The following is a 17,701-nucleotide window of genomic DNA, read 5'->3' as shown; positions in this document are numbered from 1 at the left end:
GGCTGCACAGAGGCCTTGCTGGTGGCTGGCGTCCTGTGTTTGGCGGTCAGCATCTAGGGTGGGGGTAAAGCAGGGGATATGTTTTGCTTGCATTCAGGCCCTTCCTCGGTGTGATCTCAGGCAGGAGACTTAACTTCTCCAAGCCTCAGTTTTTTCATCTCTGAAATGGGGGCACAATAACAGGAGCTTGCTTCTGAAGGCTGCCATGCGCTTAAATGCAGGGATGCCTGCAGGGCGCTGGACTGATGCCTGACATAGAACACCTGCCCAAACCCTAGTTATTGTTGATGATGATGTGAAAGATAAGTAATTAATGATACAGACATCAGTCAACAGACATTTATTGAGCCCCTACTGTGTGCCAAGGCCTGATCCAGGTGAGGGACTGTGGTGGTGAGATAAGCAGACCCAGGCCTATGCCCATGAAGCTGCTGGTGCAGGGGGCCTTGGCCTGGCCCTACCCTCACCATCACTTTCTTTCTCCTTTCCCTTCTCCTCCCCACCTCCCCACCCATCCCTTGGGAAATAGCAGCATTAATGTGGGAGGGAACAAGGCTCTACCTCTCACTCACTTTGGGTGAGTTACCTGAGCTCTCTGACACCGAGCCTCAGTTGCCCCATGTTGTCTGTAAGGGACCCAGCACACAGAAGGCCTCAAAAGATGGTTCCTGCTCCCCTCCCTGCCACCCCCTCCTCTCTTCCCTTCCTCCCTGCTTCCGCTCTGTTTCCTTCCCTTACTATTTTTTTTTTCTTTTGATGTGGACCATTTTTTTTTTTCTTTTGATGTGGACCATTTTTTAAAGTCTTTATTGAACTTGTTACAATATTGCTTCTGTTTTACATTTTGGTTTTTTGGTTGTGAGGCATATGGGATCTGAGCTCCCTGACCAGGGGTCGGACCTGAAGCCCCTGCATTGGATGGCGAACTTTTAACCACTGGACCGCCAGGGAAGTCCCTCTCTTACTATTCTTCCCCCTGCCCAAGCCTTTGGCAACTTAACACCCAAAGGCATTGTCAAGTTCAGCTGATGGTGCCCAGGCCATGGCAGTTACTGTGGACTAACTTACCTGATAGCTAGACTCAACATTTCTCTCTCCCTTGTCTGAACTACAGAAGGTGGGAAGTGAAATTTTTTCTTTCCCAGCCCCCGCCCCCCACCTGCACCCCCGCAGCTGGAAGTGGCCATGTGGCCCTGGCCAATGAGATGTTAACAAAAGTCTACTGGCAACTCTCTGGGAAAGCTTTTGCTTTGCTGGACTAAGCTTATGCCACCCCTTCCCGTCTTCCTCTCACTCTGAATGTGGACAAGATGGCTGGAGCAATAGCAGCCAACTTGTAAGTGTGAGGAAAAGGTCAATAACATCATAGAGACACCAACCCAACATGGCTGACATCAACACCAACAGCTGTGCCACCACTCTTCCTATTTCAGGTGTAAAAAATCTTCATGTTTTGTTATAGAGCCAGCTGGGTTTTTGGACCTGTAGTCAAAAGCATCCCTGTCTGATTCACAGGGCTCCTGTTCATGGATGGACTGGACAGTAAGGACCCCACACCCATGTGGCTTTTTCCCTAGAGTGTCAACTCCTTAAAGAGACTGAGGAGGGGGGCTGTGTCAGGGCACCTGCTGTGGCTACTGCGGTGCAGGGTGGGGGGGACTCTGCAGAGGGAAAGGTGCCAGGCTCTGCACAGGTGTGCCCGGGCACTTCCCGAGCCACAGCAGTGTTCCAGGTAAAGAGGATCTTCTGTTTCTATCCTATTTTTTCTTGAGGCACTTGGAGCTGTTCCAAACATCCAAGCCTCCCAGCAACCATGGAGCTGGCAAGGCATAGGCTCTGTCACTCAAATCTACTGAGGAGGAAGCTGCAGGAGAGAGAGGAGCGGCCAGCCTGGGGCCGGGCTGCCTGTGGTCATGCTGGGCTGAGCCCCTCTCCCGCCTGTCTGCAGCACCCCAGCCCAAAGCTCAGGGCTATCCAGGCCCTGTTATTTACTGCTGAAGGCTGGAGGTGGGCTGGCTGGGGGCAGGAAGGGCAGGTGGGCAGAGCTCTGGGCCCCTTTCCCAGCGACACGCCTGCCTCCTGCTGACCCTTGACATACTAACTTCCTCCCCAGAAGAGTTTCCCTGAAGAAAGGGGTTCCTCTGTCCAAAAGCAAATTTTGAAAACCACTGAAGTCTGGCCCAAACCTGCTGTTCCAGTAACAGGAAAGCTGCAGCATGGAGAAGTGAAAGTTAGGCAGCTGGTGCGGGGTAGGGCCACACCTAGGGTCTGAGTCGATGGGCTCTCCTGGCCGCTCATCTCCACTTGCTGTCACCTCCAGTTAAGCCCCTGCCCTCCTCTGGAAGAGGAAGGTGCGCCTTGAGGTTCCACATGCACACGACAGGTGGGCCAGAGAGCGCTGTCCTCTGCAAGCTGCCCGGGCTTCTCCCAAGCACATCTGCCCCCCACTCCCCTGTCCTAGCCCCCTTGCTGTTCCCAACCTAGGGCCTTTGCACCCACTGTCTGCTCCACCTGGAAAGCCTTTCCTCTATAGGGCGGGCCACCTCCTATCAATTGGGTCTCGGCTTGGATGCCATCTTTTCAGAGAGGCCTTCTCACCCAGAGGCGCAGTCTCTCAGTGGTCTCTGTTTTAATTCTCTGCCCTGAACATCTCACTTTTGCATATCTTTTTTTCTTTCTTGTCTTGTTTATCATCTCTGTGGCCTGTGAACTCCCGGAGAGTGGGCTCCCTGTCTGTCTCAGAACAGTGTCTGGGACGTTGAAGGAACTTAAATGATTGTTGAATGAATGAAGGAGGAGATTTTTTAAAAACTATACACACAGGGGGTCGCAGGGAGGGCAAGGGTCTGGAGGGCTGTGAGCAGAAGCGTGGGCCTTTGCCTCCTCTGAGTGGAGGTCGGGGAGCTCCCAGCCCGCCGTGGGTCGATGCCTGGTCACCCTATGAGTAAAACAAGGCAGCCAGCACAAACAGTGTGACACTGCTGTGCCACCCTCAAAAAGAAAAAAAAGAAAAGAAAAAGAAAAAGGCCCGTTAATGAGGTAAACACAATCACAACCAGGAAAAACCTTGGCCGTGCTTCTTCGAGTCCACCCAGAGCCATTATCTCTAATTGATCTCCAGACATCAGCTGCTGAAGCGTCTGAACCCTCCTGCATTTTCCAGGTCTGGTTACAAAGCCCTGGCCCACCCAGCCACCAAGTGGGGTCAGGTCTCCTGGAGCAGCTCTTTGCTGGGGGCCGGGACCTGTCTGGGCCCCACCTGAGAAGAAGGAGCCATCAGGCTGGCAAGGTCGGGGGGTCAAGAAGCTGCGGAAAAGCCACAACCCATAAATGCTCGGCCCCCCCGGAGCCAAGCAGCCTGCCTTGCGATGCCTTAAGCAGAAGCCTCCACAAAGCCACCAGGGGTTTCGCCCTCAAAAAAATGTGACAAAAAACAGGGAGGGCTGGAGAAAGCGCCCTGCCCAAGGTATCCCCCTTGAACTGGGGGATATCCAAGAACTGGGGTCAGGAGTTCCATTGTTAAAAACAACAGCAGCAATAACAACAACAACAGGACGTGGCCATGGGACAACAAGGCCCCTCTGGGTCTCGGTCAGGCTGGACCCAGAGTTGGAGGGGGGTGGGTCACAAGGTCGGCCATTGGTTCAGTGACCATCTGGATGTTTTGAGCAGCTCGTTCCTGGCCCAGCTGGGGAGAGACACCTCCTTTCCTGTTGGGTCCTTAGAGACAGAACAGGGAGTCAGCTACCTGGGTGCCCTGAGGGGCGCTTCACAGTCAGAGCTCTGAGAAGACAGAGCTGCTCCCATGGACGGAGGCCCAGGTAGCGGCTCCTGACCTTGCTCCCGCCTTTTCCCTTGACACAGATAAAGCATCTCCAGGCCAGCCCCGCATGCAGGATTCTGCTCCGGGCACCAGGCAGCTCTCCTGCCTGCACCGGTAAATTATGGGCACTGCATGCATTTTTTTCCCCCCAGATAATGAAGTTGAAAGGCTGCGTCAGCATCCTTGCAAGCATGGGGGCGGATTTCGTAGCCTGGAAGGGGACTGAGACTTTTGGAGCAGACAGGGACAATGCGTTGTTTAGGTTCGGGGTATCTACTAACTGCATCAGGCAACTGGCTTTGGAGACGGGATGCTGGTCGTTTTCTGCCTCTTTCCCACACAGCTTCAGGGAAGCAGGAGGAAAGAAGAGAGACGCGGACGTCTCTGAACCCAGGCTGCCCTGGCGAAACATCCGTAATGCTCATTTTCTTCAGGTATTTGGAAACTGCAGCAAGTTTCTTCAAAGCACCCGAGGATTGTCAGTGAAATATATTGATCACTAAAACAATGCCCTGTAACAAAGATGTTTGACAATGGGTTTTTCACTTCCCTTTTTGTCCTCTCAAAAAAGAGGTTTCCCAGAAAACTTTCCCTCTCAAGTTTTAGCGATGCCCTATTTTGCCTGTCACCATCTTTAGCAGGATGGGAACGCTGGGCTGTCAATATTTAGAGCCCCCAGATTCCAGCACGGAGCTGTGATAATCCAGGCTCACAGCCCACCCGGTCTGCTGGGTGAACAGAAAGGCCTGCAGTCAAAGTGTTTCAGCCTCATGTTTATGTGGATGGGTCAACGGTGCCTCAGTATCCTTCCCTCACCAAGAACGGCGTACGAAATTTTTTAAGGCATTAAACATTTTTTTTTTTCCAAATACTTCTCTTTTCAAGCCAAGGAAACTTTAAAAAATAAGGACAACAAGGAGGGGAACCATTCCTGCTACGTAGTAAGATATATTAATTAGATGTGTTAGATATTAAGACATATTAGTCTCAACACTTAAAACAGTGTGGAGCTGGTACATGAACAGACAAAGAAACCGATGGACTGAATAGAAGTACATTCTGTTTCAGATGGAAATTTAGTAAATTATAAAGGTGGCATCTCAAATCAGTGGGAAGAAAATAGATTCCTTAATAAATGATGTTGACACAAAAGGGTAAAGCAGGACCTGTATCTCAGAATATACTAGGATGAGCTCCAAATGGATCAAAGATCAAATATGAAAAATGAAAACACGTATATTTTTTGGCTCTGTTAGCTGAGAGGGTCTAAAAGAAAGGACACCCCAGTAGCAATAAGTACACTTATTGCCCAGATCTTGGTTTTTAATATGATTCTATAATATAAGGAAGATATGGCTGATTCTAGGATTGGGGTAGAATATATACAAGATGAGCCTGGAGCATCTTGTAGTGCCAGAAAGTAAAGGAACGCTAAAACAAAATAAAATCCTTCAAAAAACAAACCAACAAAAAACATCATTGGGAGTATGTCAAAAGAGCACAGGAGCCAACTGAAAGAGCTCCCAGTGGCCAAAGCTGGAACAGTTTAAGCATCAAAATAGATACAGCAGTACTGAGTTATAACCCCAAGTATAGAATAAATAGCCATATAAGTAAATGATTGAATAGATTTATAAATGAGGAAGGAGAGACAAACCTCCCATGCAAAAGAATTCCAAATAATGTATGTAGACACTTTACCCTCAAGGAGGGAAATTATAAACCCCACTCCTGAGGTGTGGGCTGCACGTGGTGACTTCCTTCCGAAGTGTACAGTATGGAGGGAGGTAAAAGAATAACTTTACAGTGATGACACCTGACAAACATTATGTCAGCCGGTGTGGCCAAGGCAACATCAACGGTCATGAGTCATGGTGACAGCAGGTATACTTGATATGATGTGGTAAAAATGGCACTCTGAGTTTGGGATTGGCAGAGGCAAACTATTATATACAGGATAGATAAACAACAAGGTCCTACTGTATAGCACAGGGAACTATATTCAATATCCTGTGACAAACCATAATGGAAAAGAATATGAAAAGAATATATATATATATGTGTGCGGGTGTGTGTGTGTATATGTATAACTGAGTCTCTTTGCTGAAATTAAACACAACATTGTAAACCAACTATACTTCAATAATTTTTTTTTTTAAATGGCACTCTGTGTCTGTGGTCTTCCTCCCAATAACCCAAAACCCCAGTCTTATATTGAGAAAAACATCAGACAAATTCCAAAATTCTACAAAATACTCGACAGTATGCTTTAAAACTGTCAAGGTCATCGAAACCAAGGAAAGGCTGAGAAACTATCACAGCCAAGAGGAGCCTAAGGAGATGTGACAAGTAAATGTAATAGTGTATCCCAGATAGGACTGTGGAACAGAAAAAGGACATTAGGTAAAAACTAAGAAATCTAAATAACATATAAACTTTAGTTAATAATGTATCAGTATTGGTTCATTAATTGTAACAAGTGTATCATACTAATGAGATATTAATAATAGGGGAAACTGTGTGTGTCGGGGGATAATGTGGGAATTCTGCACTAGCTTCTCAATTTTTCTCTAAATCTAAAACTGTTCTAAAAAAATGAAAATACTAAAAGAGAACACGGAGGCAGAGTGGAGTTAGGTTTTTTTTAAGACTCAAATGCAGAAGCTATTAAAGAAAAAAACTGATAAATTTGAGTACATAAAAATAAAAATGACACACAAACACCATAAGCAAGCTCAAAAGATAGAGGGCTAAGGCTGGAAAAAAAGAGGCAATGGCTAACTCTGGGGAATCAAAAGAAAGAAAATGTAATCACAGTGTGCTAATTGGCTCAGCTATGAATAACCTATACAGCCATAATAATAGAAATATAATAATTTACCTAAATAGGGAGGTATAAATAATATTGAGGGACTGAAGAAGGAGAAATAATACATGTGTTTATGAGAGGGTGTAATAGTGTACATACTTATCTCCTCCAGCAGGAAATTAAACAACAATAACCAAAATAGCCCAAACTGAAAAATCAAGAACTAGCAGCATGAGCACATGTTATTTAGAAATAGGAGATAAATACCAGAAGAGACAGCTAAAAGATAAGAAAGAAAGGAGGCTGTCTCTGAAGGGTAGAAATTGAAGTGGGGAGGCTGGGACAGGATCTGCTGTTTTTCTATATGATTTTTAAGATATGTATTTTTTTATTGATAAAAATAAAAATGAATACAAATAAACAAAAAAGATGAACACTTGAGAAGCTGTTTCTGAGGGTTAGCTGCCCTGGGGTGATGCAGGAGGGCCTGAGGGGCACAAGGCAGGACCTGAGATCAGCTACCCCACCTGCACATCTTCTCACAGCAGAAATGTGCCAAGGATCATTCTTTGCCTGGAGAAATCCAAACAGCAGCCTTGGTCAAGGTCAGTATTTCAGTGGCTTTTTGTTTTTCTTACCACAGTACAAACCTTCTACAGTGCCAGGGATTTACTGCGATGGGAAAAGGTTTGTGCTACAGCTTCTCAGATCTTGATAATGGGGCCAGTGGCATTTCAGGCCTTTCTTGGGCTCTCATGGAGGCAAGCTGGGCCCCCTTCACTCAGCTACATAAGGCGGGCTGATCCCAGAGGCCTGTGGGGGGTGTCTGAGTGGAGGGAGGCAAGAAATGGAACATGAGAAGGAAGCCAGCAGTGGACCAGGAAGGCCTGGAGTTGGGAAGAAGGGAAGGAGGCTGGGAACTGAGAAAGTGGCCCCAGCATACCTCAGTGGGTGAGCCCAGTGGGGAGAGGAGGAGAGGGACTAAAATTCAGGCAGTTAAGGCAGCAGACCACACATTCTCACAAGTTCCACAGGGTCCGCCCCTCATATTGCTCCATGCACGTTTCCAGAGAGCAAACACTGATGCTCAAAGTACAAATACTGGTTTAGAGAAGTAGCTACAGCAAGACAGTAGCAAAAATTGCAAAGGTGAAGAGACTGATGATGGGTAGATGCTGAGGGATGTGAAAGAAAGGTGCTGCCTCCACCCTTTGCCCATCCTACTCCCCTGATACGTCCAGGGACCAGTAAAGGTCTAGAGTATGTTCACGTTTTGCTTACATGCTGGGATTATAAAAGATCCTCACAAGAAAAAGGGATAAAAACATGAGCGTTTGGGAAAGAAAGAAAGAAAGAAGGAAAGGAAGGAGGAAGGAAGGAAGGAAGGAAGGAAGGAAGGGAGGGAGGGAGGGAGGGAAGAAAGAAAGATGCTGCCTCTCACAGTGAAGCCCAAGTTACTCTTTATGTCCATAAGACCTACTGCCCTCCTTGACCTCCCCTCAGGGCAGACCACTGAGGTCAAGAGCCCTCAACCTCCCCAAGGGCAGACCTCCAAAGTCAAGAGGCTCTGAAATCTTACTGGGAAACTGTGCTTTTGATCAACATAAAATATCTCACTTTGCCCTATTTAATGCTTTTTTTGCCTTGAACATGTTTGCCTTGAACTTGTTTGACACTAATAGCACTGCCCTCTCTTTCTTATGTTTTAATCTTCCTTTTTGTGTCATTTGAAAAGTCTTTTATAAATACCAAATGGATTTTATCATTAAAAAACCTCATCTGAGCCTTTTTGACTCTTTGTAGTGGAATTTAACCCATTTACATTTATTGTGATTTACTGGTGTTTTATCTTGTTCCTGTTAGTTTACCTATCTTTTCCATTTATTATATCTCTTTTTGGTTGCTTCTTCTTTTATTCCCTCATTTAAATACTCTTGCTGGATTGATCAAGTTTTCTTTGGTTCTTTTATTTTTCTCTAGTCATTTAGAAGTTCTACATTCTATTTCTATTCCATGAAGATTACTGTTTAATTTTCAAGAACACACTGGCTTTTTCACAATGATGGCACCGAAGGCAAAGAAGGAAGCCCGTGCCCCTCCCAAAGCCGAAGCCAAGGGAAAGGCTTTGAAGGCCAAGAAAGCACTGTTGAAAGTCGTCCACAGTCACAGAAAAAAGAAGATCTGGATGTCACCCACCTTCTGATGGCCCAAAATACTGCAGCTCAGGAGGCAGCCCAAATATCCTCAGAAGAGCGCCCCTAAGAGAAACAAGCTTGACCACTATGCCATCATCAAGTTTCCCCTCACCACCAAGTCAGCTATGAAGAAGATAGAGGACAACAACACACTTGTGTTCATTGTGGATGTCAAGGCCAATAAGCACCAGATTAAACAGGCTGTGAAGAAGCTCTATGACACTGGTGTGGCCAAGGTCAACACCCTGATCAGGCCTGATGGAGAGAAGAAGCCCTGTGTTCAACTGGCCCCTGACTGTGATGCTTTGGATGTTGCCAACAAAATTGGGATCATCTAAACTGAGTCCAGCTGGCTAATTCTAAATATAAAAGTTTTCAGTATTTAAAAAAAAAAAAAAAAACCACACATCAGAACTGCTGCTTCCTTAAGAGACCATTAAATCCTTGGACATGGCAAAGTTCCATTCTGCTATTTCTCCCCTGAGCTCACACCTTGCCTGGGCTTCAGGGCGGCCTGAGGAAGGGGAAGGAGGAGATTACCATTGCTATCAAGCTCTTAAATCTGGGTGTCAGCGTCAGTACTCACAGGTTCTCCACAGGTGAAAGTCCTGTGAGTCAGGCACTGTTTAAGTAAGTGACAGGCTCTCACTGTAACCCATCAACTGTGCTTCCTCTTTAGGTCTGCCCATTTTGGGGGGCCCTTTTGAGCAGGAAGGAGGTTGAGAATGTCCATGAGAAAAGCAAGCCACAAAGAGGGGTAAGGACTCAGAGAAGGAGCAGATCCCTGTTTTACTCCCTCCCTATCCCATAACCTGGTCTAAAATATTAAAAAGTGAATGTGGCTAGCCAAAAAGTGGAAACAACCCAAATGAAACGTCCATCAACAGATGAATGGATAAAAATAATGTGGTCTATCCATACAATGGAATATTATCCAGCCATAAAAAGGAATGCAGTTTTGACACATGTTACAACATGGATGAACCTTGGAAACATGGTAAGTGAAATAAGCCAGACACAGAAGGACAAGTATGTGATTCCACTTATATGAGGTACCTAGATGGTCAAATTTATAGAGACAGAAAGTAAAACAGTGGTTACCAGGGGCTGGATGTGGGGGGAATGGGGAATTATTGCTTAATGGTTACAAAGTTTCTGTTTGGGGTGATGAAAAACTTTTGGAAATAGTGGTAATGATTGCACAACATTGTGAATGTACTTAATGCCACTGAACTGTACACTTAAAAATGATTAAAATGGCAAATTTTACATATATTTTTACCATAATTAAGAAAAAAGTGTATGTGGACAGCTTTTCAGAGTGGACTTGTTTCCTTCTCCCCTAAGGAAGATGCAAGCCTGAGAAAGTTTCACACTTGGAATGTGCTCATTTCCTGCCCCAAATCCTTGCCTGGCTCCCGAGTGCTGACTGAGGAAAGGGCTCTCTCGTGGCCTTGCTTGCAAGAGGTGAATGCTCTGAGTCCCCTCCGCCTCCTCTTCTTCCTTCTCCTCCTTTTCCCAAACTGGCTCTGTTCTTCCCCAGCCCAGGTCCTCCTAGAGCTGTTACCCCTCAGTTTCCCTCACCTGGGCCCTCTTTGCTGGTCTAAATCTCATTTTAAAATAAGCGAGGGTCCCCTGAACCGCCTGGCAGGTTCCTGGTCCCTTCTTGTTTCTGCTTTCTTGTCCTGGATTACCGTTCCCTGGCTGTTGTCTTGTCCCCTCTACTAAGAAGAGCTCCTTGAGACCAGCTACGCTGTCTTACTCATCTTTGTGGCTCTGGTCTCTCGGACAAGGTCATTCACTGTGTCTATTAAACTGAGGCTGCATAATAACATTACCATCAACAGTAGCAGAGGTCACTGAGATTTCCTCTGTGCTTCTGAGGTGTCCAGCACGGTGCTAAGCGCTATGCCTGCTTTGTGTCATTTAACTCTTGGAATAACTCAGTGAGGCAGCTGTATTGTTATTATTCTCAAGGAACGTGAGGAAAAAGGAGCATGGAGGGGTGAAATGGTTTGCCCAGAGTCACACAGCTGGCAGGCGCCAGAACTGGTACCGTCAGCCGGACTCCAGGGTCTTCGGTGGGTGGGCTGGAGTCTCGGCTGAGAACAGTACCGCTCCACACTGGCCTGCTAAAAGGAGCAGGAGGGCCAGTACTTTGCAGACCACCCCCCTCCGGGGCTCTGGGCAGGGGCTACCCTGCAGGCCCCACTTGTGTGGGGGGGAGGGGGGAAGCCTGCCCTCCTCCCCCAACCTCCAGGATCCAGGGAAAACTCAGGGCCAGGCGAGAGCTGCAGAGGAGAGGGAGGCAGACGTTAAGGAGTCAAGTAAGAGCCTCCATCACGTGGGTTTAAACAATGGAGCAGCGCACCACTTCACACGCTGCTGGGAGAACCATTAAAACCATTAGCGGGACATTAGTGCTGCTCCAAGAACTGGAGACGCTGGAGGCGGGAGGCGAAGGAAGGTGCTGACAGCCCTCCCGCCCTGGAAAGAGCAAGGCGATGGAGGGGCGGTGGGCACCGAAAAAGCCTGAGCCAGGGGTTGCCCTGGGAAAGTTGCTGAGCCGCCCCGGGTCTCAGCCTCCGCTACTATAAAATGCAAGTATGTGTCAGGGAAGGAACACAGATGATTTGTCTTCCTCCTTCGGATCTGGATCTGATTTCTACAACAACGGGGTCTTGGTTCAAACACCGCGATCTCAGGAAAGATCAGGATCACATCACCCGTAACGTGGATATCAACTTATACACGCACCCCTGCAGGTAACTGAGCGTTCACGAGGTAGGGGGCGACCTCTACCCCACCCCAGCCCCCTACCAAATCCCTCCTCCCGTATTTCCTTAAGCATTGTATATTTAAGGCGGCTCCCGGTTCCCAAGCCAAACAAAGCTCTCTGCCTGCTCTGCCAGCGTCTCTGCCAAGGACATTTTCTCTCCACTAGCCGTGCCGGCGATCTGACACTCAGTACCCAGGTGGCACACCGCCTCCCATTCTAAAGAGCACACCCTCATCCAGGAAGTACAGGGAGAAGTAGGGCTTGCGGCCGTGGCAAGTGCACAGGTTTGGATGGAAGAGGTCTGAGTTTCAGCTCATGTTAGTGGCTGTGTGACCTTGAGCAAGTACGGAACCTTTCTGAGCCTCAGCTAGGGAACCTGTAAGGCAAGGATGACAACGTGACCCTGCTGAGCTGTGAGCGCGAGGGGTGAAGTGTGTAAAGTGCTGAAACAGCATCCACCCTGCTCACTCCCTGTCCCTCCTCTGTTCCTCCTCTAAGCTCTTCCTACAGACCCCACAGCGTTGATTTCGGTTTTCCTTGTCTCTCTCACTGAACTCTGAGAGCCGGCAAGGCAGAGGACTCTGTTCACCGGTCTCCTCAGCGCCTGGAACCATGCCAGTTCAAGTGCAGGATGGATGGATGGATGGATGGATGGGTGGATGGGTGGATGGGTGGATGGATGGATGTGTAGGTACGGGTGAGAAAGGAGTGAATGACAGGAAATTATACAACCAGCTTATCTGGTAGGTGGAAACATCAGGAGGGTAAGGAGACTGAATAGGATGGAAAATCAGCATCAGAAAAGCAAAGCAGGTTGTAAAATGGTGCATACAGGATAATTCCCTTTTCCATTCAATAGTCTGGAAGGGTGGACACCAAAATATGCACAGTGATCTGTGTGGTGAGATGATGGTGATTTTTGTCACCATGCTTTTGCTTTTTGGCAACTGAGGCCATGTGTATTTGTGTAACTAAAAAAAAAGTATGAAAGAAAATAAAATGAGACAGAAAACAAATCAGTGGCTGCGTGAAGATGAGACCCAAACATTCCTCTTGGTGCATCTTGCACACGGCCCCGAGAGGGGATTTGAAACATCGGCGGCTGGGGGTGTACTTGCTGGCCGCCTCTGGCCCTATGAGCTCGGCCTGCACCCCTCCCTAGGACCCCATCTTATCAGAGGATGCTTTGGAACATTCTCCAAGACAGTCCACATCTCATGAAATCTTCACACCCTCCCTCCTACAAGAAAATGTATTAATCATCAGTACAACTAAATGTGATTTCAGTTTCATATCTTTATGACTGTTTTCCCAAGTAAGGGGGAAAAAAACCAGTTTTATCAGGCTACCCTCACCTATTTTCAGCTCAATGTGGCCACCGCAATGACAGCTCCTGGGGGGTCTTGTGTCTTAGGATGGAGCCCCTGGGAGGGTGGAGTCTGACCCCTAAATGTCTTGCATGTTGAGGACACCATAAATATTTGCTGCACTGGATCAGACGTCAAGAATCTTTTTTGTTCGTGTGAACATTATTATTAGATTTTCGTATTACCTAATGTCCTCTGTGGAGAAAGACCCATTTCTCAGCACATTAATCCAACACAACTGGACAAAAGGTAACACGATTCTGTCCAGTTCACAAGCACACTCCACCACCTGTTTGTTGTCTGCTCAAAGCCAAGTGAGGGGAACATGTTCTACTTGCCTCACTATTATAGTGTCTCCTGGATATCTAATGCTGGAAAAAAATGAATTCTTAGATTTTTCTCACCCAGGGTTTTTAGATGTAGAGCTTTGCTCATCATTAATAAAATATCATTTATCCCAGCTCCCGTAACTTTAGATTTGGGTTTGTTTTCCGTGTAGCCTGCATGAGTGATTTGTAGACACTACTGGTGTCTTCTGTCGGCAGGCCTTTCGGGGTCGCAGGGATGCTGCAGGGAATGAAACTACTTTCAGAGCCTTGTCTTGGGACATGGGGTTTGACCGCAGCAGAGGTAGTCCTGTGGCTGCGCTGGGATAGGGAGCCGTTCACCCAGTCCTGCTCTGACTTCACTGCAGGAAAGAAGCTACCAATTCAAGTATATGTATTTTCAGTTCCAACTCAAGCTGAAGAATCAAAGACATCTGGGTCCTTGGCCCTTCCTTGCTGCTGTAGATAAATAAACTAGTGAGCAACGCGACTTCTTGTTTGCCACGTGCCTGGCTATAGAACCGGGCTAACGGTGCTGGCTGAGAGGCTGAGGCCTTGAGCGCTCACTGCAGTGCGTGGAGTGTGGGAGACTGACAGCTGAAGGGCCCCAGGCACGAGGTGGGGTGCCGCTTCTCCTGCCAGGTGTGTGCAAGGAGGGTCTGCGCCTTTATTCCCTACCGCGGGAATGTTCAGACGATCCCCACCTGGGAAACCAGAAACGGAGGCAAGGAAGACACAGTCAACTCCACTGTCCACTGAGGCCACCCCAATCTCAGCCTCAGCCCCAGCCGCAGCATCCTGGGGACAAACACCTCCCACAATTCTCCCTCCCTTTGGGAGCAGCCTGAACCTCACCAGGGCAACTTATCCATCTCGTTACATGAATTTCCGTTCATTCACAGATGCGCATCAAGTGCTTATATGCCCAACACTGTGCTTCTCCCACTTTTCTTTAGCTACAGAACTCCTCACACTCTCCGCACCAGCCACACCAGCCTCACAAATTCTCACTGGCGCTGTCCTCCCTCGAGCCACAGGGCCTTTGCACAAGCTGTTTCCTCAGCCTGGAGCTCTCTTCCCTTCAGATCTTGATCTCAGCTCAAGCACCCCCTTCTGAGGCAAACCTTCCTGACCCCTGCCTCAGTCCCCGCACCGTGTCCATCTAAGTACTCATGGCACCATGAGTCTCCTGCCTGGCACTTGTCACAGCTGCACCGTGATGGCTTATTACCATTTGTGTGTAATTTTTTCATTAGTGTCTGTCTCCCTCCTAGATCATAAGGAGAGCTAGGAATGATGCTGTCTTTGCTCATCCCCAGAGCCTGGCTCACGGAGTGGGGCTTCATAAATATTTGTTGAATGACTGAATCCTTGCTCATGTCCCTAACCTACAGTCTTAATGCCCCGCAGACAGTAGGAATTTGTATACCAAATGAAACATAACGGAATCCATTAATGAGGGATCACAGAGTGGGCTACACTGACCACTACTGGTTCTGGTGGTGAGCCGGATGGAGCGCCATTTTGTAGAAAAGAAAGAGCCACGGGGCTGTACTCCCGGCTGTTTGGCTGTTCGAGCGCCTCTGCTCGTCACCCTGCGTGGTGGTGTTTAGATTTTATAACTATTAACAAAAGCAACACCCTTATAACTGGCATTCCTGCACAAAAACAACTTTGCCATTGTGAGTTGAAAAGCCAACACCATTTTCCCCACAGACATTGTTTTTGAGTACATGGGTTTCTTAGGGATGCAACCATCACAGAATAGACCATCTCAGATGAAAAGACGCAAAAAATGCAGACAGCTCTACTACCCAGAGCCAAGCTTACTTCATTTGACCTTTGGAGGCTGTAAGGATGGGAGGGCACACCATGCCTCCTCCTCAGGGGAGTGCAGAACTCAAGCCAACCAGCTCAGATCCTCAAACTGGGTGCCACAGCCCCAGATGCCACCTGAGCACGTCCTGTAACATCACCTTGGAGCTGACTGCGGAGCCATCACCCCCTGGGCGGACACATGCTCAGGTTGTCAAGGAGACCAGCCGTACCCAGGACGGAATGCACCCAGGGCTGGAAGTCAGACTTTCAACGGAGGAGAAAGAACCCATTCCCCTAGGCAGGCCTCAAAGATACAGTAGGTTCATATGTCACAACAGATGAAAAAGCTTGAAGCGAGAGGTTAAGACATTATTACTCTAGTTTTTTGGGCAGTGGCGGAGGGAGGGGGTGGCACTCACCTAGTCCTTCTCTGAAAGACAGTCAGGCTACTTGCCTTGCAAAGGGATAGAAGGTGGGCTGTGTAGAGAGGCAGGCAGGAGGGGTTTTCTTTTCATAACCTGTTTCCATGGTGCCTGACAGCCCAGGGCAATCCACAGCTGGGGAGTCTTGGACAGCTGAGGAGGGGGAGCCCAGGGCCTTATCTCACCCAGGCCACCCTCCAAGGCCCATCTTCCTGGCCTGTCTGGGCCCCAAGGGTGACAGAGGCCACAGGCAGGCAGCAAGGGCCCCCCTCTCTCGGGAGAAAGGAGCCGAGTGATGTAACAGACAAAGGGCAGAGCAGAGAGAGAACAACCCAAGAGCCAAGGTGGGCAGCTCTTACCCACCTCCTCCCTCGCCCCTGCCCTGAAGGAAAGTTTCACTGAAGACCCGGCAGGGCTGTCTGCCCGGAAGACCCTCTAACTAAGAACACATTCCTTCCCTCCCCTCTCAGCCTGGACTGCACGGCCCAGATAACCAGATAAGGGCCTCTTTGATTTCCAGTGTGTTTACACAGGCTGTGGCCCTACGTCTCGGAAAGGATCAACCACATCCAGGCAAGTCAGGGCGCCTCCAGGTGGGGTGAGGGGGGCAGAAGCCTTACCTGCTCCTGGGAATTCATCACGCGCAACTTCATCTGCTTCAGGTACGTAGAGGTGAGGGGCATGTTGTAATCGATAATCCCGGAGACCAGAGGAGAGGGAGGCTCGTTTTCTGGTGGAAAGAAGAAAAGGAAGCCCCTTTCAGCCTGTGCTGTGGGCCACCAGCAGCCTGGCACCCATGTGGGGGCCCAACACAGGGACTGAGCAGGAGGGAAGGGAGGCCGGAGGCCGCTGACTGGGGGCTCGCCCACCGTGCCTGGCCCGTGGACGTGGACTGCACGACGCTGAAGTGCCAGTGTTTAGTGAGAGAGTTCACCTTTGAAAACCAGGGATTTCTGACTCCTTTGAGAAATGGAAGGTCTGGCCGCACAGGGCCCTCACTCCCACGTGGCAGACACCCACCCACTGCAGCTGAGCAGCAGCCGCTCCTTTTAGACAGGGTGTGAGGGCTCCATTTTGCCACAGTCCCCACCCCTCCCTATTGCACTGCACGCTTTCACTCAACGATGATGCCTGCCAGGCCCCTGAAGTCATTTAAGTTTCCAACGCCGGCCTAAGCCAGCTCACGTGCCACACTGTCCCACCCCGACCCCAACCCCCACGGTATCCCCCCCAAAGCACCGTCAGGGACCGCAGCGCTCGCAGGTCTGGGCCAGGCCTCCAGTATGCCCAAATTCTAGTTCCTCTTTCATCACACAGAGAGGAGCATTGTTCCTCCCATTTATTGCTTTCTTGTCCTGAACATCAAAGTAACGCATATCCCTTTTGTAGAGCATTTGCAAAGTGTGGAAAGATGTAAAGAAAAATTTTTAAAACCATAATTGCACCAAGAAGCTTGGCATATGCTTCCATTTATTTTTTCCCTGTGATTTCTCTTTTTTACATACTTGATATCACAATGCATACAGAGAATTACAGTCTGCTTAAAATTTTTTTTTTTTTGCTTAACTTTTTCTCATAGGCATTTCCCCCACCATCAAAAATCTCGTTTTGCTTTGCAAATATAATTTTTATAGCCCTGTACTATTTTATCATATTTTCCTTAAGTCATTCCCTTACGATTGATTACTTAGGTTGTTTGCTATTGGGGGTTACTATAAACACTGCAGGGAACATCCTTGTGCAGGAATATTGGTCTGTATTTATGATCGTTTCCTTTTTAGACCAGACTCCAAGACGTGGAATTCGTGGGTCAAAGGGTAGGAATACTCGGAAACTCTTGAAATGTCTGGCCATGCTGCCTTCTGCAAAGGCTCCTGCAGTGGACACTGCCCAGCCATTGTGTTCTGCATCTTGGGTGCCACTGTGGGTGCCATTTAGGAGAGACTGCGATGGCACAGGAATAAGTCAAGAAGACGAGAAGCATGATTCGAAGGGAGCCCATCACGTCTCTCTCCAGTCCAGCTTCCCCTTCAGATGTCTCCTGCTGTGACCAAGCTCGAAACCCTGGAGTCACCTGCTGGGACCCGTCACACGAAGCAGGGCCTCATTTCGTCATTTAGTCGCTTGACCCGGCTTCACCCTCTGTCCAGGGAATAGTCGTG

The 17,701-nt window shown here is 48.4% G+C and overlaps 1 protein-coding gene and 1 pseudogene across 4 annotated transcripts in view; one reads left to right on the top strand and one right to left on the bottom strand.

Annotated features, from left to right (window-relative positions):
* NOL4L (nucleolar protein 4 like) overlaps positions 1–17,701 on the bottom strand; it is a 133,519-nt gene that overhangs the window by 50,365 nt on the left and 65,453 nt on the right. For all 3 annotated transcript variants that reach the window (XR_014235361.1, XM_082358839.1, XM_082358835.1), the window contains exon 4: positions 16,160–16,269. Coding sequence is in view for 2 of the 3 variants with exons in the window: in XM_082358839.1 (XP_082214965.1) it covers positions 16,160–16,269 (110 nt within the window). In the remaining variant the exon portion in view is untranslated. The remainder of the gene's footprint in view (positions 1–16,159; positions 16,270–17,701) is intronic.
* LOC309614458 (large ribosomal subunit protein uL23 pseudogene) lies at positions 2,058–9,692 on the top strand (annotated as a pseudogene). The gene has a single exon. The product of its transcript is annotated as a large ribosomal subunit protein uL23 pseudogene (transcript).

The sequence above is a fragment of the Balaenoptera borealis genome (genome assembly GCF_965194805.1).
Source record: "Balaenoptera borealis genome assembly, chromosome: 16".
Taxonomy (NCBI): domain Eukaryota; kingdom Metazoa; phylum Chordata; class Mammalia; order Artiodactyla; family Balaenopteridae; genus Balaenoptera; species Balaenoptera borealis.
This window is presented reverse-complemented; position numbering and strand designations above follow the sequence as displayed.